Source organism: Urtica dioica, chromosome 5, assembly GCF_054948205.1.
Source record: "Urtica dioica subsp. dioica isolate 48M chromosome 5, U.dioica_male_clone48M_v1_H2, whole genome shotgun sequence".
Taxonomy (NCBI): Eukaryota; Viridiplantae; Streptophyta; class Magnoliopsida; order Rosales; family Urticaceae; genus Urtica; species Urtica dioica.
Genome location: NC_142760.1, coordinates 35,619,438 through 35,643,328, shown reverse-complemented (window position 1 = coordinate 35,643,328; position 23,891 = coordinate 35,619,438). Strand labels below are relative to the sequence as shown.

General features: G+C 35.9%; 2 protein-coding genes across 2 annotated transcripts; both read right to left on the bottom strand.

The window, feature by feature from the left end:
• Window positions 1–6,163: 6,163 nt before the first annotated feature.
• Window positions 6,164–10,485, bottom strand: LOC149398133 (uncharacterized). The gene is made up of 7 exons (XM_089614465.1): window positions 9,408–10,485; window positions 9,034–9,148; window positions 8,483–8,612; window positions 8,221–8,281; window positions 7,819–8,103; window positions 7,283–7,731; window positions 6,164–7,045 (listed from the first exon to the last, which is right to left on the bottom strand). The coding sequence occupies exons 1-7, from the start codon at window positions 10,483–10,485 to the stop codon at window positions 6,164–6,166; spliced, it is 3,000 nt and encodes a 999-aa protein (XP_089470591.1).
• Window positions 10,486–12,105: 1,620 nt separating this feature from the next.
• LOC149398132 (disease resistance protein RPS5-like) lies at window positions 12,106–18,830 on the bottom strand. The gene is made up of 3 exons (XM_089614464.1): window positions 18,571–18,830; window positions 17,289–17,364; window positions 12,106–14,931 (listed from the first exon to the last, which is right to left on the bottom strand). The coding sequence occupies exons 1-3, from the start codon at window positions 18,828–18,830 to the stop codon at window positions 12,106–12,108; spliced, it is 3,162 nt and encodes a 1,053-aa protein (XP_089470590.1).
• Between the last annotated feature and the right edge of the window lie 5,061 nt (window positions 18,831–23,891).

Sequence of the window (23,891 nt, the reverse complement as noted above, 5' to 3'; positions counted from 1 at the left end):
GGGTGACAAGTTCATCTTGGATCGATGTCTAAAAAATGACCTTGAACGGGAAAAAATGAAGGATATTCCATATGCTTATATGCTTCCGCTGTAAGAAGCCTTATGTACGCTCAGGTTTGTACCAGGCCTGTCATTGCATATGTTGTTGGAGTATTGAGTAGATATCAAAGTAATCCAGGTTTTGACCATTGGAAAGCTACAAAGAAGGTTATGAGATACATTCAAGGAACAAAGAACTACATGCTTATGTTCAGACGGACCGATGAATTGGAGGTGGTTGGCTACTCTGACGCTGACTTCGCTGGCTGCATGGATTCAAGAAAACCCACTTCAGGATATGTTTTTATGCTCGTTGGCGGAGCCGTATCTTGGAGAAGCACAAAGCAGACATTGACTACTACTTTCACTATGGAGGCTGAGTTCGTATATTGTTTTTAAGCTACATCACATGGTGTTTGGTTGATGAGTTTCATATATGGGCTTAGAGTTGTCGACTATATTTCTAGGCCACTAAAGTTGTACTGGGACAATTCAGCTGATGTATTTACGGCTAAGAATAACAAAAATGAAAATCGAAGGAAGCACACCGACATAAATTATATAGCCATAATAGAATGTGTTAAGATACTAAAGTTGTCATCCAACACATTAGCGCTGAGTTGATGATAACCGATTCTTGACTAAAGGCGTGCCACTAAATAAATTCAAGGATCATTTAGAAATAATGGGACTTGGTTCCATGATATAATCTTTAATTATGCGATACATTTGTTTGCATAAAACTCTTATTCAGTTAGATATTTTCTCATATGGTTGTGCACATTCATTTTAATTTATCGAGAAATATCGTTTGAAGTGGACCTAAAATAAACATATGGTTTATTCACTAAAGAATAAAAGGTTATTGAGTTGAGAGACTAAATATATCATAATACATGGAAGATAACACTCGTTCATAGAGAACCTATCGCCATGATTCATATATTTTGTTTATTTTGAGGTGAGCATTAGGTTATATATGGACCAAGTGGGAGAATGTAAGGATTTTTTTTCTTAAACATAATAAAGGAACAAATATGGAAATAATCTTCCCTCATTATGGTCCATATATATATATGATAAGGGTCAAACGGCTATATAGCCAAATAGAACTTAAACTTTTGCAAAATAGCCATAGTTTGTCAACTATAAGCAAACTAGCCAAAGTAAGATTAATCTAGGTTGGATTAAATTTAATCCCACGAACTATAAAGACAGAATGTAAGCTTTATGAAGGCTGGATTAAAATTAATCAAGGCAGGATTAAAAGTCGTAGTACTCTCAATTGGCTATTTTGCTATACCTAATGAAACTATGGCTATTTTGCAAAAGTCATAGTTTAAATTGGCTATTTCATTCAATTTTTCCATATGATAATTAACTCATTGATTATTATCAAATCGTGCTCATATTCATGTCAGAAATCAAATCGTAATCCCACGATTATGGGATCTTAACATTCTACATTGATGGTTTGGAGCCTATAAATATGACAATTTTGGGATCCCTAAGCTCATTCACACATTCAGAAAACCAACACCATCTCGGGGTGAGAGCGAGAGCTTAGAAAAACCTTGAAATAATTCGCTGGAGTCGGAGTCCAAAACTCGCCGGAAAACACAACAATGGCCGTAGGTAAATTGATCCTTTTCGCTTCCGCTTTAACGTGTTCATGTTGTTAGAAAACATTTAGTATGTGCAATAAGTTCTTACAACATTGACTATATAGCAATTCCAAACGTTTTAGTTGACTAATTACCTAATATTTTGTTATATAAATACCCGGCCCGTCAACTATTTTTAAGATAACTGGCTTTCAATTTAGAGAAAGTATATCGAAATTCTCTCTTTTCGACTTTCTTTCTAACACTAGAGATTAGACTTAGAACCAGCTTTCGGGCAAAGAGAAGATCAAGACTAAAGTCATTGCATCAAGTTAGTCCCTTTCATAGTCATGGCCCTCTCAAGCCCAACAAATACACCTATAAACAATCACATTGGCCTCCTCGTTTTCGTCGAATTTCCTTAAACTCTTTCAGTGTCATTGTATATAGCGTTCGCCCTTTCATAGTCACAGCTCTCTCGTATCCAATTTAGAAATGAAATTACAACTTCTATAGATAACGTGACATCTCGGGTCGGTCCATTATTGTCACATATGTTTTTGTGGATGTTGATCCACAAAATAGAATTAATATTTTGGTGTTAGAATTAAAGGTGCTCGTTTATCTACACGCTACAAAAGCCCCACTAAAAAAGCCCATCTCATCCAAGAAAAATCCACAATTTTGCTATGATTGACGTAAAGAATCCCTCAACATGACCTCGCAATATAAATTGCAACACTCATCGCTCGCAAAGCCCTCTATCGCTCAACTCTCAAAGATCCCGCTTAGCACAATACCTCCTAGGAAGGGCATCTCGCAACCCCGCCTCACGAAGCCTTCCTAGCAGATTCTTTGCCTTATGACCTCACATAGCTTGGCAGCCTCGCATCCTTGTAAAGACAACGTTCTCGCCTCTTTATTGTCACATGACGAGTCCTTCCCCTCATCTTACCAATGCGCTCGATCCGCGCCTCAACCAAGACAAATGGCCATTTGCTCGTCGGTAACCTTTGTCTGGAGATGCTTGCCTTCGGGCTTCGCGAAACTCGCTAGATCAAGGCGTTCTGCATTAGCTTGGGCCTTATCAAAAATCAAAGCTCTAAAAGATCACTAAGGGAGTTGTTTTACATAGAGTATTGACTTTCTTAAAACTCTTCAGATATCGTGCACATCGGGTCCATCCGTTCATACTATTAAAAATTATTTTTTTGCAAATTAAATTAATATCCCCGAGTTAAACCTATAACTATTAGATTTTAGGATCAAGACTACCTGCAGTTTTCATAAAGAAAGTCAACATTCCATGTGCATCCACATGTATGAGGTCGTGGACACACACATATTTGAACAATAAAATATTATTCGTTCTTAACTGTAGGCAGTTAGAGCTGTACATAATTTAATTTACATACGATAATCAGACTTATACAGGATTTACTAGTCGTGTGTTAAAAATAAAATTTTGAACAAACTGACCCTTTTTAAGTAAGAAAAATACATGAAAATTAACCAATTATAAGTTATAACAAGCTTTTATAACCTATTACAAGATAGGCAATTCTGGAACGATACACTTTTTTGTAATTTGGCTTTGACATCAAAACGTATAATCATACTTACAAAAACATTAATTCTCTTTTTAAATCATGCAAACACGAAAATTAAACATTCAATATCATTAAACCTAATCAAAATAAGCTATGAATCGACAAGCAAATTCAAATAATACAATATTAGCTGTCAAAATTTGTAATCCCACTTTTCAAATAAATTAATCGTCTATCAAACCAAAAAAAAAAAAAAAGTGCAAGCAATCCAATTCAAGATAAAGCTACAGATTGACAAGAAAATCCATAAAAGACAATAAATCTTATAAAATTTTAATCCCGTTTTCAAAAAAATCAATTGTTTATAAAATCACACAAACACGAAATATTCAAACCTTCCGAAACATCAAACCTAATCAAAATAAGTTGGATATAGAAGCCACACCAAACAAGATAATAAACTATTAAAGTATTTAACCCTGGTTTCAAGAAAACTAATCCTCAAAATTACCAAACATAATTAATATAATCTACGGACCGGCAAGTAGGGCAAATCCAAATAAGGTAATAAACTATTAGAATTTTAATCTCGCTTTTAAAAAGATTAAAAATCTCATATTAATATACATATAACTTTTTAGGGTATTATTAATATTTTTTTTTTAATATTTTGGCCACATATTCAATATAGATTACACTTTAGGACTAATATGACTTTGTCACTTATATTTCATCTTCAATAAAATCCTCAAAATCCTTAAACGAGAACAACTACAATTAAGAAAGATCAACAACTAAATACACACAGACCAACCCCTGGTTGTTGCATGATATCTCATTTGCTTAAGAACTTAAAAAATAAAATTATTTAACAAAAATTAAATTGAAATAGTAAATTAGAGACAAACCTATTTAATACATATTAATCTACAAAATTAACTTTATAATGCATTGTTAATATTTTGGCCACCAATATGATAAAGATTATAATTTAGCAGATTTTGTCACTGATTTTTTCGTTTTTAAGAAAATTCTTATAATAAATATTGCAACTATACTAACCTATTTAACTAAATAATGAGTTTAGTTTTATAGACAATCATATTGGAAAATGCTACTATCATTCAAATTACAATTAACAAACAGAATAACCGAGAACAACCACAAATTACACGAGTTAGTTGTTCTCTGTTGTTGGCTTATTTTTTAGTCCAAGTTTGTTTCGAAAAATGTCTTGCAACATGCTCCAGTATATTTAAGACATCTTGGTCATTATGCGCATAGCTGTATTTTTTGTAAGTTTTTTGTTACTCAAGAATGATTTGCGGAAGACCTTCTACATATATTTTCTGGTATGAATGGGTAAGGAAAACCTAATTTGACTTCCAGAGTGTTGACTACTATAAAAGAAAAGGTTCCGCGCCCTTAGTAGTCTTAACGCATTCATTCATGCTTTTAGGTTCTTAGATGTGCACGATCGACGGATTGATAAATTAATTGTGTGATGTGTGTGGTCTTATTCCCGTCGATTTCTTTCCGGATGATCGGGTTTAGCTCCCATTCAGGGAAAGAGAGAGCGCAGCTATGAGAGGGTCGTTGACCGGATGATTAACGCAATAAGCTCATTAGGTTGCTCAGGATCGTTCATAACTACTCGCATGTGAGTCCACTAATATATATTTATATATGCATAAGTCCTAATTGGAATCGACTGTAATGTGCTTGAGTCATTCTATTGAGGACTTTTGTTAATTCACTTCTGAGAGAGAAATTTTGTTGCTTTGATTGGAAAATTTAGGATGAGAGAATGAGACTCCTTTTTCTTTTATCGGTATCGGTACCGAAGTTATGATTTTACTGAAATATCGATTATCGATGGATATTCAATAACAATTTTAATACTGATGGTACCGATGATATATCGACTACCGATCAATATATCGATAAAATTTTTATAACAAAATATAATTTAAAAAAATTAAAAAAATATAGGAATATATATATATATATATATATATATATATATATTCAAAAGCTGGATTTTTTATTTTACATATAAATAGGTATTGTCATATATATATATATATATATATTTATATGTATTATAAAATATAAATAAAGAAATATTAATAATAGTAAGTAAAATCAATAAGTAAAAGATATAAAGAGTAAGAAATAATAAATAAAAAATAAAGAAAATTAAAATAAAATAAAATAAGCAAATAATGAATTGCTTATTTTCTTTTATTAAATAAAATTCAAATTCGGACGATATTTTGTCGATATTTTGGATTTTTTAACTACTAAAAATATCGATATTTTGTCGATATATCATCGATATTTTAACGATATTTATAAAATGATAACAATTATAGCTGATATTTTACCCCGACTCTTCAAAAAACGATATCGCGATATTTTGAATCAGACATTGCTGACTCTGTAACGTTTGTATTGATTGTGACTAGATCGATTTCGAAAATTAAAGCAGCTGAATATGACTGATTTTGTTACTGAATCATTACAGCGTCTGTTTATTTCGACAGGGTGAAGGAAATGATGAGCTTTGTTTCTTGATTATGAGGTCTCAGTGAAAAGATAATTCCATTTCATTTGTTGGTAGTTCAAACAAAGCAGTCAAAGCCTTACAAGACAAATGGACGGAAACTAATACGATCGAAACCCTAGAGAGAGTTTCAGAGAAGAAGAAGATGAACGAAATTCAAACTCAAGAAAAGAACTGATTTCATTAATTCGAATTGGGAACGAAGACCCAATTTAAAAGTACAGATTTGACAAAGTACAAAACTACCCTTAACTAACATATTAAGACAAGGACAAAAAAGTAAAGTAACAATCTATTTAAAGATTGCTTACAACAAAAGAAAACAACCGCTAACAACTAAACAACGACTAAACACTCAGTTAAACCAATTACAAAAACAAACCCTTCAATTCCAATACTCCCCCTCAAGCTGGACGATAAATGTCCATGAGAGTCAGCTTGGACGTAAAAGACTTCAGCATCGGAGCTGGAAGAGGCTTTGTAAATATATCGGCCAACTGATGTTGAGACCGGACTGGTAAAAGCTTCACATCACCGCGTTGCACATGATCCCGGACAAAGTAAAGATCTATCTCTATATGTTTCGTCCGTTCATGAAATGCAGGGTTCGAAGCTATATACACAGCTGCTTGGTTATCGCAAAACAAAACTGTTGGACCAGTCAAATTGACCTGAAAATCCTTCAACAGTTGTTGCAACCACACAAGCTCACTGGTCGCCGCTGCCAAGGCTCTGTATTCTGCCTCGGCCGAAGACCTAGAAACTGTGCTCTGCTTCTTCGACTTCCACGCGACCAGGGAGTCTCCTATGAACACGCAATATCCAGACACAGATCTCCTAGAATCCAAGCATCCACCCCAATCAGCATCGAAAAAGCCTCTGAGCTGTGTAGACGACTGTGCTGGAAACATCAATCCTTGACCTGGATTTCCCTTAATGTATCGCAACAAATGATGCACAGCCTGTAAGTGCAGAGCACGTGGAGCCTGTAAGTATTGACTCAAAGCATTAACAGCAAAGGTTATATCAGGCCTTGAAATAGTCAAATACAAAAGTCTTCCTATCAAGCGACGATAATGGGTTATGTCATCTAACAAAACACCATCACTTGAGTTCAAGGATACACGTGGGTTCATAGGTGTAGACACAGGCATAGAGTCTAGGAACCCATAATCATCTAAAATTTGTAAGGCATACTGGCGTTGACTCAACACAATGCCAAGATCAGATTTTGCAATTTCCATTCCAAGGAAAAACTTCAGAGGCCCTAAGTCCCTCAACTTAAACTGAGAATGTAAAAAGGTTTTGGTCTCAGCTATAGCAGTTAGACTTGGTCCTGCAATGATGATATCATCTACATAAAGCAGTATTATAACCAATTTTTCATTTGAGCCACGCGTAAATAAGGAGTTATCACACCTGGATTGAGTAAAACCAAAAGAAAGTATAGCCTTTGTGAATGTAATATTCCACTGCCGGGACGCCTGCTTAAGTCCATAAATTGACTTATGAAGCTTGCAAACCCTCTTGGCATGACCTTTTCCTTGCTCCCCCTGAATATCATAACCTAAAGGCACATCCATATAGACCTCTTCAAACAGCTCACCATTCAAAAAAGCATTATTTATATCTAATTGAGCCAGAATCCAATTATGTGTGGCAGATAAAGCCAATAACACTTTGATAGTGGTCAATTTTGCTACCGGAGAGAAGGTGTCAATAAAATCGACTCCCTCTACTTGGTTATAACCTTTTGCCACCAAACGTGCTTTGTTGCGAGCAAGAGAACCATCTGCATTAAATTTGTTAGTGTAAACCCATCTACAACCAATAGGCTTTTTACCACTTGGTAGATCAACAATAGACCAAGTTCTATTTTCTTCCATAGCCTCTAGTTCTGCTCTCATTGCCTCTCTCCAATTAGCATGTTGGCGTGCTTGATGGTAATATTGAGGCTGGTAATGACTAGAAACTGATAAAACAAAAGTCTGAAAATTGGCAGAAAAATGTTGATATGCACAATACTTAGAAATGTGATGTGGGGATGGAGCTTTAGCACCTGATTTCGCACAAGTCACATTGCAATGGTAGTCACTCAAGCGTGTTGGTGGTGCTCTCTGTCTGTTTGAACGCCTAAAGGGTATGATAGCATCACCAGGGTTATCAGATGTAGTCTCAACAGGGTTTGATTGTTGATCTGTAGTCCTTGAATCCATATTTGTGCTGGAGGCTTTATCATTACTTGTTGGAGACTCATCTCTAGTGTCCTGAACATGATCTGCTGGCATAGTACCTGACAAATGAAGATCAGGTAAAGGAAACACTATGTCAGGAAAAGGATCAGCTGGGGCAAAATCAGATTTAATATTGTGAAAAGGAAAAAAAATTTCATGAAAAACCACATCTCGAGATATAAAAATATCTCGAGTGGTCAAGTCAAGTAATTTATATCCTTTTACACCAGGTGTGTATCCAATGAAGACACACTTCCTTGCCCTTGGTTGGAACTTAGTACGATGAGCCTGTAAAGTAGAAGCAAACGTTAAGCACCCAAAAACTCTCAAGAAATTGTAATCAACTTCCTTTTTGAAAAGAACTTCATAAGGACACTTATGAGATAAAAGAGGAGTAGGTGTTCTATTGATGAGATACACCGCTGTCATGACACAATCAGACCAATAGGCAATAGGAATTTGAGATTGAAAATATAGAGATCTAGCTACATTCAACAAGTGTTGATGTTTCCTCTCCACAACAGAATTTTGTTGTGGAGTCTCAACACATGAAAATTGATGCAGAATCCCCATTTTAGAGAAAAAGTCAGAAAATATAAGCTCCTTGGCATTATCGGATCTGAAGTGTTTGACAGTGCAAGAAAAATGGTTAGTGATCATAGAGCAAAAACGAGGAATTATCTTGTGAACATCAGACTTATTTTTCATGAGATAAATCCAACAAAATCTGCTACAGTCATCAACCAAGGTAAGAAAAAAAACGAAAACCATTGTATGAGGTGACTGAATATGGTCCCCAAATATCACAATGGACAAGATCGAAAATGTTCTCAGACAATCTATTGTTATTCTGAAAAGGTAATCTCCTTTGCTTAGCAAGAGGACATATGTAACAAAGATCAGACTTATTGCTAGGTATATAGGACAGTTTATGTTTAATAGACTCTAGACGCTTATAGGACAAGTGGCCAAGCCTGTGGTGCCATATGTGTGCAGAGATAACATTGATAGGACATGAAGCCTCCTCTGTGACCACATACAGCCCTTCTTGTGCTCTACCCTTGCCAATCATTTTCCCAGTCTTCATGTCCTGTATATCAGCGTAATCTTGTGTAAAGGAAACAGTGATAGATGGATTGTGCGTCAAGCAATGCACTGACATTAAATTGAACTTAAAATCAGGAAGAAATAAGGCATTCTTGAGCACAAGATCTTTACTAATGTAGATATCACCACAATAAAAAAACCGGTATAACTGAATGGTTAGGTAAGGTAACAGTTGAGTTATACAATTTCTTCATGTCATGGAAAAGAGATTTATTAGTGCAAATATGCCTTGAGGCTCCAGAATCAAGAATCCAACGAGTGCTAAAATTAGAGACACAACCTGAGTCTGTATTTAAACAGCATAAACCTGGGTTGGCAGATGTCAGGTTGATGTTGGTATGACCTTCAGGATTCATTGGACTCATGAGCTGATTGGAGAGCATGCTGATGATCTGATGAATCTGTTCATTGGTCAAATTCTGTGCAGGGTTGGTCTTGACCTCTGGCTTGTCTTCTTGAACGTTGAGAGTTCCTTCTGCAAGATTAGCCTGATTTCTTGGCTTTGGCTTGTAACCAGGCGGAAATCCATGGAGTTTGTAGCACTTGTCAACAGTGTGCCCTGTCATCTTGCAGTGTGTGCACACGAGCTTGTCTCTCTTGTTGGATTTCCTCTCATCATTGACCGCCATTGCCATCGGATTTGACTGTTCTGGTGCAGAATTATCAGAACTCACGGAACGCTGTTTCTCATCTTGGCACACCATAGAGAAAACTTTGTTGATAGGTGGAAGAGGATCCATGAGTAAGATTTGGCCACGAACGGTGTTGAAAGCGTCATTCAGCCCCATGAGAAATTTCATCACATATTCGCCGTTGATGAAATTGACCAAATCCTTTGATCCTCCACATGTGCAGGTACACGGTGGTTTGTAATTACTCAATTCTTCCCAAAGAATCTTGAGCTTTGTGTAGTAGACGCCAACAGTCATCTGATCCTGCGTGAGACTCATAATTTCTCGCCTGAGTTCGAAGATCCTAGGCCCGTTGCTCTGTTCGTACCTCTCTTGAAGATCTTTCCAGATGTCCATGGCTGAGTCCCCATAGGTAACACTGGAGGCAATTTCTTTAGAGCAGGAATTAAGAATCCACGCGATGACGATGTTGTTGTTGCGCGTCCAGGAATTCAGATGACTAAGATTAGAACCGTCAGGCTTCGAAATTGATCCATCAATGAACCCTAGCTTGTTCTTGATTTGAAGAGCCATCCTCATCGATCGGCTCCAAGATTGGTAATTCTCGCCATTCATCTGCTGTGTAACCAAGACCATTCCTGGTGAATCAGTGTGATGCAAGAAAAAAGGATCAACGACATCGTCGATCGAGGTTTTCCGAGATGTAACTCCACTCGCAGAGAGCTCTCCTGCCAAGATTCCATCGCTCGACATTTTGCCAAAAGAACGAAAGGAAAGAGACGGAGAAGAAAGGATTTTAGGTTGTCACTGAGTTCCGATCAGGATTGATTCGCGGAGAATTGCTCTGATACCATAATACGATCGAAACCCTAGAGAGAGTTTCAGAGAAGAAGAAGATGAACGAAATTCAAACTCAAGAAAAGAACTGATTTCATTAATTCGAATTGGGAACGAAGACCCAATTTAAAAGTACAGATTTGACAAAGTACAAAACTACCCTTAACTAACATATTAAGACAAGGACAAAAAAGTAAAGTAACAATCTATTTAAAGATTGCTTACAACAAAAGAAAACAACCGCTAACAACTAAACAACAACTAAACACTCAGTTAAACCAATTACAAAAACAAACCCTTCAATTCCAATAGAAACCATTCAGTCTGCATTTCGAAAAAAAAAATTAGAAAATGTAAAATATTTTAAAAAGATTCAGAAGCTATTTTTTGGGCCGTTGAATCTCTAAAATCATATGATTCAACGACCTTGATTATTTTTGTCTTCCGGGCATAAGGATTTTTCATCCATCCATTCCAAATGCTCATTTTTGTGCAAGTATAACAGAACTGGTGTATTATTGATTTTCTGTGACGAGACTGGAAAGCAATTGGACTCTTTTCGAGATATTAAGATACGCACCTCAATATAATTGGATTACTTATGAAGATGCTGTCAAAACTAACCTAGTTCAGCCAAAATGCTGATCAACTGAGTTGTTGAATTCCATAATTTAATTTAATTTAATTTAGTACTTTTTTCTTATTGTTGTTCCATAACCCAGCAGAGCAAAGGCTTCTGTGGATTAATTGTGTAGAGCTCATTCGGGTGAACCATACTCTCAACATGAATATCTCTATATGTTTCAACTCTGTCTTTTTCCTTGAATTCTGTGGATATTGTATCACCTTAGAAGTACAAGTTCAGTCATGAGAACAAACCATACTTATCCTTGTCCTTTTGCTTCTATAATTATTCAAGCGAGTATTCAGAAGCAAAGTGGAGCTAACTTTAAAAATTAAAATTTTGACCCCCGAATTTTGAGCCCAAAATAATATACTTTTTTCCATATTTGTATATTTATATCTTACACACCCTTTATAAAAGGAAAAATTATACAAAATAGACATTTGAAACTAATTGATTAGCAATATAGCCAAAGTTTCAATTTTTTTAAAAAATTGATAATAATGTTTTTGAACCATATTCGCCCCTTCAGAGAGCTTCGGCATTCATCGGTGACTCAATCAGGTTCCTCAAACACCAATCTAATTTATCCTCGCATGTGTAGATCGTCGAGGATTGAACCGCAGCAGAGACGAACCAGGGGAACCAAAAGAACATAACATACATGGTTTCTTAGTCTATTCCAATATGGAGCAGACAGGAAATTATATTCCAATTGGACAAACAACGTGCACATTTATGCTTATTTAATAGAGAAGGTTTACAATTTAGAGTTAATATACTTAAACGTAAAATAATAATTCAACAAGAAAACGTGTAAAAAAAAATCAAACAACATTCAATGATGCAAAAAAGAATTATGAGGATGTTTCAAAGGCTTAGAATAACATATGCTCTCTTTCCAACGACCTTCAAAGATCCAAGTCGATGCCAATGAAAGGTCGAAGAGAAGAGGCGACCTCCTCCAACTCTGGACATTTACGTATCATAGCATGCGACAAGGAATCTGCAACGAACTTAGCGACCTTCAATTTGGGCAAATTGATTAAGATGATGCTCTTCAGACGGGGAAGATTCATTATTATTGCATCTTTGTTTTCATATGATATTATTTCCTCCAACTCCTCGCAGTCCTTGACGGTGATCTCTTCCAGACTCGGCAACGAGGCCTCTTTGTTAACTACAAATAATGTCTTCAATTTTTGACACTCATCGAGAGTCAGTTTCCTGAGAGCGGAAAATGCACCGAGTGGCAGCGGTGGAGAAGAGCCCGTGCCATCTCTCGCAGGACCGACTAACGCATGTAGGTTTGGCAACAATTGAAGTTCCAACTCCTTGATGTTTCCGAGCAGAGGAAACATGGATGGAGAATAATAAAGCATGTACTCAATGTCGCACGCCCTGATATTGAGAATCTGCAGATTCGTTATGTTTTTGATGGATGTGAAACGACACAAAGTTTCTGCAATGAAACAGCAAAGCACAGTGAGGCTCTCAACAGTTTCGGGAATCGTTATCGGGAGATCATGAAGGCCCTCATCCTCTGATCGCGGGCCGCAGAACAATAGCGCGGAGTTCGGAGCTTCATCTAGTGACGGGAGGTATCCCACTTGAAATCTTAAATCACGCACATGCTCCGTCGCCGACCTAAAATACGCGTTAAACAAGGTGTATTTCATGAACTCGACTTTTAGAGTCTCTAGCTTCTTTAAAGTCGTCAACTCTTCTGCGCTCTCTAGTTCTGCGCTGCACGGCAGCACAATCGAGAGGTACCGGAGATCGGAGAGGTCGGACAAAAGCCTTTTCGGGTAACACTTAACCTTGACACCACCTAAGTCAAGATACATCAATTTAGCCAACTTTTGTAAGCCTCGAGGAAATTCGGTGATGCGTGCGTTGAGCATGTCAAGCCTTATCAAGTTCCTCAATTCCGACAGATCTGGTACGCACGTCAATGCCGTACAATTTCTAAGCAACAACATGGTGAGATTTTCCAAATAAGAGACAGAACCGGGCAGGGTTTGTATTCTTGTGCCGGATAGATCAAGAACACGTAGTCCCTTCATTCTTGTAAAGAAATCTTTAAAGATGATTTTCAGCCCGTTTACATTGATAATTAATGTCGATAGTCTTGGACACTTTGGGGACTCGTTAACCCCGATTCCATTGTTTCCCATCAATGAAACCTTCTCCAGTTGCTCGTCCCATTTCTCTACCCCCGCCTCCCCCACCATGAACCGAGAAGGATTCTCGCGCATGATCTGTATCGCCATATCCCTCATTGAGTCGTGGAGTTTCACACATCTCTCTTGAATGTCGTTAACCGCTTCTATCAACATGCAATTACGCACGAGCTCGTTCAACATGACATGAAACTTGTCCATCTTATGTTTCCTCGTCCTAACTTCCTCAACACTTCCTTGGGTTATGATCAACTGGTCAATCAACATGTTTCTATCGATCAGATGGTCTTCGGGGTATAACGCACAGTGCAGAAGACACTCTTTGAGGCTTTCATCTTTCAAACGATCATAACTGAACCTCAAAATTCTTGTAAATTTTTTCGATATGGAAGATGTGGCGTCCCTGAGCTCTGTCAGCGAAACCTCCCACTCTCTCAAGTCCATTTTGTCTCTCAAGCACCCAGCCACTGTGACAATTGCGAGAGGAAGACCTGCACATTCTGCAGTGACCTGCTTGACTATTTCACTAAGTCTTGGATCCGTGGCCACTCTTTTTCCGACCTTATCCAAGAACAACTCCACTGCCTCTTGCTTTGATAGAAGTCCCATCTCTATTATCTCACCACATTCCATCAGGCTACAAACATCGCGAGACCGAGTCGTGATTACTAATTTACACCCGTTTTCCACGGTTGGGTTGGGGACTCCGATCTTTTCCAGAGGGTAATCTTCCCACATATCATCGATGATGAGCACAAACCTCTTGTTTTTGGGCATGTTGAACTCTCTTAACAACACCTTGGCCCTAATTTCTTTGCCGTCCTTGTCTTGTAAAACATCGGGACCTAACTCAAGCTCAAAACCGATTTTATCTTGTAAACCTCTGACACCGGATGCCTTTGATGCCGTGATCCAGATCACCTTGTGAAACTTGCTTCCAATCTTGTCCCCCGGTTTCAATAGGCCGTTATGGATATGTTCAAGCATTGTTGTCTTACCGACCCCTCCCATGCCATGAACTCCGATCCTCACTGATTTCTCATCAACCAAGAACCCCAAGATCTTGCTCTTTGTCTTCTCCCTCGTAGTTTCACTTCCAAATATCGCTGCTGATGTCGGCTTCGCCTTTCCACGCTGCTCTAGCTTCCTGACCAAACTGCCTTCTCGTAATTCGACTCCTTCTTCATACAGTCCGACCACTTCCGGTACCATTTCTTCAACTCTTTTCCCCATCCCTGCCTGTGATAAGAATTTGACCCCCGCTGCTTTGTTTCCAAGTTTTTCTATTTCGCAGATAATATTTTCCACACGCTTCAGCCAGAGTTTGACTTCCTCTACCTCCTCGGATTCTCCGGGGACGACCTCAGTTTCGAGTCTCGTCTTTAGATCTGCTTTTCGGCTGTTGAGTTTCTCCGAGGCGTCTCTCAGAGCGCCCATGTTCTTTTTCATGTCTCTGTGGTGTTGCCATCGCTTGGCTACATGAGGCGATGCGCATTGCACAATAGGGATAACAACTGACAAAACAATCTCCATGACTTCCCAATACAATATTCCCTGCACCATTGAAATTCTCTATTATAGAGCTTAGACTATTTGATTACTCCTTGAAGTTACATAAATTGCCCTAGTAGTATTTAAAGTGATATCTTATTTGTAACAGATTACAAGGGACGTGTTTTATTTCAAACATAGCAGTTGAAGAACAAAATATGTAGTGTAGTGGGCATGACAACCACAACAGACAACGTACATGTGCTTCGTATGATATGTCTGTGATTTAATATAGGTATATTTGGCACTGGATTTTTCGGGTTTTGGCGATCCCTATATTTTATTTTGTAATCCCTGAACTTTGAAAACTCGGCACTCGTAGCTGTTTTGCATAATATACGTCAATTTTTAGACTAAATCTATATTGTCTGACCTAAGCAACTCTTTTTTTTTTTTTTTATGAAAAGGCAATCCTATTTTCAACTGTAACATCTCCTATTCGTATGAATTTATAAAGATCAATGAGCTATAAACACGGAGTGAAAAGATACTAAATGTAGTTGAATTTCATGAATAACGATATTAGGGGATAAACTACACCCATAATTTATGTTCTTTTGGTAATTTTACATGTAAAGGTGGAATAAAATTTATTATAAAAGATAACTTTGTAAAACAGATGGGTTAATTTAATGATAAACAAGAAATTGTGAGAATGATTCTGATAGACTTGAAAACTCATTTTAGATACAACATTTGATAAAACTCAAGGGATTTAAATGACAGTTTCTCTTAATTTATAGATTGCATAAAAAAAACTTACTTTAATTCGCTTCCCAATAATTTTATAACTCAAAGTAAAAGAATTTCTAAATTCATAGCTAGCTACATCCTTGTACGATTGCAAAATATATCTACGTACGGTTATGATGCCGGAAAATCTAGTTATAATAGTTAGGGAACTCTATTTTAAATAGTAAATTTGAAAATCATATTTTGTGAAATAGCCAATATATTGTGTATATTGCAAAATAAGTATTAACCAAAACAAATTAAATATATTTGACAAAATTCAATAGAATAAAAAAGAAAAATAAAAAAAATAACCGCCCATATTTCATTTTTCTTAATTTCAAAATCTCACAGAAATCAAGGAAAATAACTTATGCACGAAAACAAATCAAATCGACTAACAAAAATGGTTTTATCCACTCATAACTTCAGAAACTTAAATTCGAAGGTTAATGTCTTGGCTATTAGTTTATATATATATATATATATATATATATATATATATATATATATATATATATTATAGAATCGGTGTGTAATATTTAAAATTAATTGTCACATCATCATTAAAATTAAAATAGACAACTTTATTTATGAGATTTGTAACTGATAGCCTATTCAAACTTAAGAATTTTATTTTGTCAAACGTTTATGATTTTTTTTTTTATTTCTAACCATTTTGCTTATGTGGCACATTGTTTATACCATTTTTACCTTATTGATTAGTTAGTATAATTTATTTTCGAAATTAATATAGTCTAAATTATTATTCGAAATCCCTAATTATTAGGATCTCGTATCTCTCTCTCTCTCTCTCTCTCTCTCTCTCGCTATTTTCACGTTCATTCTTTCTCTCTCTCTCTCGTCACATTTTTTAACCATGTACAAAGATCAAAAATATAAAAAAAAAAAACGTAGTTAATAGTCGTTAGTAACTGTTAATAGGTTTTTGCTTTAACTAATAGTTGGTATACTGTTAATAGATTTCTGGTAGAAACATATTAACAGTTATTATCGACTATTAACTGCGATGCTGTTTTTTTTTTTTCAACTTTCGTTATGGCTAAAAATGTAATGAAGAGAGAGAGAGAGAGAGAGAGAGAGAGAGAGAGAGAGAGAGAGAGAGAGAGTATTTAGTTATAGATAAAAAAAATTAATTTATTTTATTTTTTACAAAGAATTAGTAGGAACAATAAGTATAATTATGTCTTATTACATCAAAGATTGGCTAATTATCAAATATTACTAAAACGTTGGTTGTTTCACGATTCTAAGTTTTAAAAAGTCTAGTAAGCTAAAGCGTCCTTTATTTATTATCTTAAAACTTTAAATGTCTTATAATCTTTTCTAGTGGCTTACCACGTGTAATTTTTTTCATAATAATGTATTAAAGAAAACATATATCTAACTCAAATGGCACGACAACATTTATAGTTAATGCTAATATATAAGAGGATCAGCTAATAAAAGTATGCCTGACCTGAATCTGAAGACTGTAGATCTAGCCAAAGTCCCAAATAATCTCTTTCTCGACTCTTAGTACTATATCGGATGAAGAGACTTATCAGATATATATGTTTAATAAATTAAACCACAATTTATATTAAATAAGAAATTCACTTACGAACACAATTAATATAAGTCAACTGCTTGATGATTCTCAGGACTCTAGATTCACAGAAGATTTCAACGAAGTATATACATCTGCGAATCAGAAAAATACAAAACAAAAAGTAAAAAAAAAATGATATGTTAGTTCATATATGTATAAAATACATCATTATAATTTACATGACCTTAAACTAAATAATATTTATTTATATATTACAGCCTGGAAACGTCTAATTAAGTAACATAAGCTGTTCCTTTTCTGATTATTGAAAAATAAGCATATAATATATTTTCATTGACTCGACACCATATGTACGAGGTTGCGCACGAATACACACATATGTGACGAATTATATATTATCAACAATTAACGGATATACATCTGATGTAGTTTCCATGCAATAGTAATTCATATACACCATTAATAATTATAAGGTCTCCTAACAGAAATAACAAGAGAGAGAGAGAGAGAGAGAGAGAAATGACTCAAAACTGATTTGATTGTATTGACTTGATTGAGTGATTGCACTCTAACTATTTGGTATAAATACAAGTGATGAACTCTAATCTGAGTCGTCCATTACTAACAAACTATATCCAACAGTATACACTTAATACGCCCCCTCAAACTAGACATGGTTTGTGATCATATTTAGTTTGGACGAGAGAAAGTCGAACTTGAGTATAGTTAGGGCCTTTGTAAAAATATCAGCGACTTGCTCTATTGTAGGAATGTATCTGACTTCGACGACATTACTGACGACCTTCTCACGTCTAAAATGGACGTCTATTTCTATGTGTTTAGCGCGTGCGTGGAACACAAGATTTGCAGCTAGTGAACCCGCACCCATGTTGTCGCACCATATCACCGCTGGACCAGGTTCTAGTTTGATGCCGAGTTTAGAAAAGAGAGACTCCAGTCAGATGATCTCGCTTGTGACTGAAGCTAGTGCTCGATACTCTGACTCAATGGAGCTGCGAGCTACGATGTCCTGCTTCTTTGACGACCAGGATATTAGATTAGGTCCAAGAAAAACACATAGTCCACTCATTGAATGCCTGTTGTCGACGTTTGAGGCCCAGTCAGCATAAAAAAATGCAGTTAGTGTGAGACGCCGAGCTGATGTGAAGCGCATGCCTTGAGATGGTGTGCAAGCCAGGTATCGAAGGAGTCACTTGCACGTTGCCCAATGTTTGACTGTGGGAGCTTGCAAGAATTGGCTCAACTTGTTCACGACAAAAGAAATTTCTGGCCTTGTCTTCGTCAGGTAATGTAATGAGCCTATGGTGCTTATATACAGTGAGAGTTGGTCAAAGGGATCTCCATCACCTTTGTACAGCTTTGTACTTGAACACATGGAGGTAGGGCATGAATTTGCTCCATTCATATTTGTCTTGGCTAGTAGATCACGCAGGTACTTCCTCTGTGTTAGACTTAGACCAGTCTCATCTCTGCATGCCTCAAAGCCAAGGAAGAAACTGATTGAGCCTAGACTCTTTAACTTGAACGATTTGTCCAAGTCTTGGATTGCCTTGGCTATGAGTTGTGGACTGTTCATGGTGACCACAATATCATCCACATATACAAGCAAGTATATGCATGTTAATCCTTGCTTGTATATGAATAGTGATGTATCTGATACCAAGTTGATGAAACCCTAAGAAAGCAAGGCCAGGTTGAGTTGCTCGTACCACGCGCGTGGTGCTTATTTGAGGCCGTACAATGCCTTGTGAAACTTGCAAACATGCTCTGGCTTGTTCGGATCAACATATCCCTCAGGCTGGTAGGTGAACACTTCTTCATGTTGAACGCCATTTAGAAAACCATTATTTACATCGACTTGTTTGATGTCCTAGCCATGCGTGACAGCGAGACTGAAGATCACCTTCAGGGTTGAGGGTTTGACCACTGGGCTGAAGGTCTCGAAGAAGTCAACCCCTAGTGTTTGCTTAACGCCACGTGCTACCTTCAGTTTGTTCAGGGAGCCATCTGTGTTCTGTTTTGCTTGAATATCCACTTTGTGGAGACTATGTTTGAAGCTTGACTTGCTGGAACCAGTGACTAGGTCTTGTTGTCATGCAAGGCAGTATACTCTACATTAATGGCAGCTTTCCACTGTGGGTTAGATAAAGAATCATAAATAGTAGTTGGTTCCCCTACAATGTCAAATATATTTGATTCAATAGCAAAAAGCTTTGCTTTTGTGATGCCTGTTTTTGAACGAGTTAGCATGGGATTAGCTTTTAGTGTTGAATCACCTATACGTAAAATTGGGAGAGAGGAACCATTATCGACTATGAGCTTGTTCTTTCCTTTGTAGTCAGCTTGAATGTTGAGATTGGATAGATCGGCTGTGACATAGTTTGTGGCACCACTGTCCAAGTACCACTCTTGATTTGTCTGATCTTCCTGACTCGCCATGTACGCATGTTCTCCAGCTTGATTATGCACTTGTGAGTTGTTGTAGGTTTGTTGAGGCGAGCTTTGAGTAGAGGCTTGCAATGTGGATCCTTGAAATGCCAGATCGAAGCAATGATAGCATTTCATGGCAAGGTGACCTACTCTTCCATACAACTGGCATGTAGGTTTATTGCCATTGTTGCCTCGACCTCCTGATCTCCCACGATTGCGTCCTCAATTTCCATTGCTTCGTCCTCCTCTAAAGGCAAGATTCGCCATTGGTGCACCCGTCGAATCTGAACCAGACACAGAGTTCTGAGCTTCAATTCACATTTCTTGTGACTGAAGTGCAAATTAAACTTCTAGTGGTTAGAGAGGGTCGGAGAAACTAGTGAGATTGACGACTACTAGATCATATTCAGCGTCGAGACGGCCAAGAACATACAACACGAGATCATCATCTTCGATTACAGATCCGGCACAATTTAGATTGTTGGTGATTGTCTTCATCTTGAGGATGTATTCGTCAATGCTTAAATTGCCTTTCTTCATTGTCTGAAGTGCAAATCGCAATTCCATAACTCGCGCCTTCAACGTAGTTTGAAAGATCTAACCTAGAGTGGTCCAGACCATCCCGAATTGACACATCGATTGACATGACCTAGCATACTCTCTGAAATCGACGCAAAGAGCCAGCTTAGAAGAAATTGATCATGTCTGAGCCAGATATACATTCGTATTCACCGCCGAAAATGCCATTGTTGCGTTGAAGCTGGGTTTGTGAAACTAGCTCTGATACCATAACAGAAATAACAGACTAGAGAGAGAGAGAGAGAGAGAGAGAGAGAGAGATGAGTCAAAACTGATTTGATTGTATTGACTTGACTGAGTGATCGCACTCTAACTGTTTGGTATAAATACAAGTGACGAGCTCTAATCTGAGCCGTCCATTATTAACAAACTGTATTAATTATACAGTATACACTTAATATCTCATATACTATATACATAAACAATCTAATACGTGAATAGTTAAATAATCGGAAAACCAATGATTGATTAGCTAGCTAGGCCTTGTTGACTTTAAAATTTTACCCCCAAAGATCACAATAAATATAATTTTAGCGTGAACTTGCTTGAGTGAAGATTATGTATATCGTTTTTAGTGGTAATACTCCGATAAGAATTGTATCAATTGTAACAAAAAATGCAGGTCCACGCTTCTGAAATTATTAATGAACAATAATAACAAAACTAAAAAACTACTCGCTTCACGGCATACATATTTATTTTATATTACCGTTATATACCATGCACTTCCAGAAAAGGGATTAAATATTTAGTCCCAAGTACCCCAGAGAGTCCAATACATTTGTATCCACTAAATAATATTTAGAGGACAATAATTGTCAAAAGTTTTGTAGCAGTTTAAAGTTCTTTTCTATAAATAATTTGAATCTTCGGAATCCAACTTCTAAACCACTGTAAATGTTTCTAATTACAGCCTAGTAGCTAGTTAATTTTATAATATATATGTATATATTATATTACATTATAGATATAATTAAGCCACTAACCTTAAAGTCCAACTCTTTTTTTTTTTTTTTTTAAAGTAGTCCATTAAAACAATAGCCCACTCCACCAGGACCGCAGTAGATTATATACAAAGAGTAAATCAAATCAAATACTAACAATAAATTAAATTAACTCTTAATTAATTTAATTTACTACGAATCTGGTGAACTAATTTTTTAATAGAAACTTAAAAGAGCTAGTGCAATTATCATATTTGCAACATTTTTTTAAAATATATCCGACACTAAAAAAAATCAATAAAATTAATAAATTAGAATATTAGAGCAAGATATACTTTAATATTTATATATATATATATATGTCAACAAGTTAGTTAAATTAAGAAATATGTTCTGCATTCCATTTCAGGTGTTGTATTTTTATTATTATTAATATGATATAAATGCTATACGTATCATTTTGTTCAAAAAATTAATTTGGAGACTAAAAAGATCATTTTGCATTCTACTGTCAAAGAAATTTAACCCAAAGACAATTTACGCAAAACAAATATCTATATAAAATATGAAGTCAAAGAAAATACAGAAATAGGAGTTCAGGAATAGATAATAATAATGATAATGATAAAAAATCATGGAAATGACAATAGTTGTTAACAACGAGAGAGTACGGCTGACCTTAAAACCTGTAGACTGTAGATCTAGCTAGGCAAGTATAGTTTCCTCTTCTATATATAGTCCTGCCGTATATCCGATATATTCAGAGGATTTGTTACGTCTAATATAATCAAAACGATCATCATCATTGAAGAATATTAACAGTAACCATATAACTTACTGATGATTCTGAGGTTTGGATCCCAATCAAGCAGGCTAGAAAGAATTACTCAGGAAAGTATAGTCGAGAAAACGTACAACGTTCAAATATAGATATGCAGATATATATCCCTCCACACTTGACCTTAAGTTGTTTCTGAGAGCTGTAAGAAAGTCAACACCATATGTACGATGACTTGAACACACATATGTGAACACTCGAGTAAAATATATTAGCGCAGTGACAGCTGTACATAATTAGTCATTATTAATAAATACTCAATTTGCAGAATCTTTATCATTTAAATTCTTTTAGTTTTAGTGGCCATGTGAAGTCAATTTCGCTATATAATATCCAGTGGTACAACTTTTTTTTAGGAAAGATGCAAAACCGGTTTTTATAATTTAAGGATGTTTTAGAAACTTTCAGCGTTTTATAAATATTTGCATAATCTTTATAATTTGCCTTTGTTTAGTTTTAGTGGCCATGTGGAGTCAATTTCGCTATATATATAATATCCAATTGTACAGCTTTTTGTTCTTACAAAACCGTTTTTAATATTAATTTAAGGATGTTTTAGAGACTTTCAGTGGTTTTATAGATAATTTACTAGCAAATGTCAAATTAGATTTTTACTCAGAATTTGCAATAATAATTATATGGGTAGATATCTAGCCATTTTCCAAACTTAAATTGCAAACTAACCACTATATTTAAGTAATTATTTATTATTAGCACGTCATTATAAAAATAGTGACTAAATACTGACTTATCCCTCTATTTAATTTTGTCAACTAACATATTCGTATTTAAAATAAAAAGAAATAAATGGCAGTAACCGTAAGCATAATTTAAACGATCCTAATTAGCCAAGATCTTAGAACTAGATGATTTTCTCAAAACATTAGAGATCAAGAAAACCTACATCGATACATGACGAGAGCAACAGAGGCAGTCGCGGAATCACCGGAATTGGTTTCTCTCTCTTGACCCTTTAGTCTTGATAGTTTTTTTTTGCGATGGCTCAAAAAAACTGCGTAAATGAGTTGAGAGATGACCAATCTCTAGGGTTTCTCTTTATATAGACCCACCATCAAGTTATATAGAGAAGTTATCTTTATTTTAATTAACCAATAGGATTTAACCTGATTATATATTAAGCCCACTAATTGATATTACACTTGGGCCATACACATACGTGGGCTTTATAAAATAAAGTCTAACATTCTCCCACTTGGCCCATGTGTCATTAGATACCATATGGCTTAATAATAAACGTAAGTGCGCATAGTATAAGATAAATCCATCATAATATCAGTTACATCATAAAGTCTTTATTAAGCATGAAAAGTAATAAGGATCATAGCGGTTGTACGTCAATTTGTCGACATAGTCCCTTCCATGTATCACAATACTAGCTTCACACTTAACATGACACATAATAAGGTATTCATAATGGTCCGAATCTTGATCATATAATGCATTCATGTATATGCTAATCATAAAAGAAAACAAGATTCATTACTTCATATAAGAAACAAAATAAACGAGCTCAAAGTGTCAATCATATAAAACTTAAATTACATCAAGGATGACATCCAAGGATTCCCATTCTTTTAACATGATCTATAAATGTTTTAGGGGGTAATCCTTTCGTTAATGGATCTGCAACCATAACCTTTAGGCTAATGTGCTCGATTGACACCCTTTGTTTTTGAACTTCTTCTTTCACGACAAAGTATTCCAATTCTATATTCTTAGCACCTTTCGAATACTTGTCTTTCTTAGAAAAGAAGATTGCTGCTTGGCGATAATGTCGACAATTCCAAGTCCTGAAATAAAATTCCGCAGCCATAAACCATAAATC

Excerpts from the sequence above, each read along its gene's own strand:
- LOC149398133 (XM_089614465.1), bottom strand. The coding sequence starts at position 10,485 with ATGTCGAGCGATGGAATCTTGGCAGGAGAGCTCTCTGCGAGTGGAGTT. Across the intron at positions 9,149-9,407 it reads CCTGACATCTGCCAACCCAG|TGCATTGCTTGACGCACAAT; the intron begins GTTTATGCTGTT and ends ATTTAATGTCAG. Across the intron at positions 7,732-7,818 it reads TGTGACTTGTGCGAAATCAG|TTTCTAGTCATTACCAGCCT; the intron begins GTGCTAAAGCTC and ends TTGTTTTATCAG.
- LOC149398132 (XM_089614464.1), bottom strand. The coding sequence starts at position 18,830 with ATGAACAGTCCACAACTCATAGCCAAGGCAATCCAAGACTTGGACAAA. Across the intron at positions 17,365-18,570 it reads CCCTTTGACCAACTCTCACT|ATGTATATACTTCGTTGAAA; the intron begins GTATATAAGCAC and ends TCTGATTCGCAG. Across the intron at positions 14,932-17,288 it reads AGTTGACTTATATTAATTGT|GGAATATTGTATTGGGAAGT; the intron begins GTTCGTAAGTGA and ends TCAATGGTGCAG.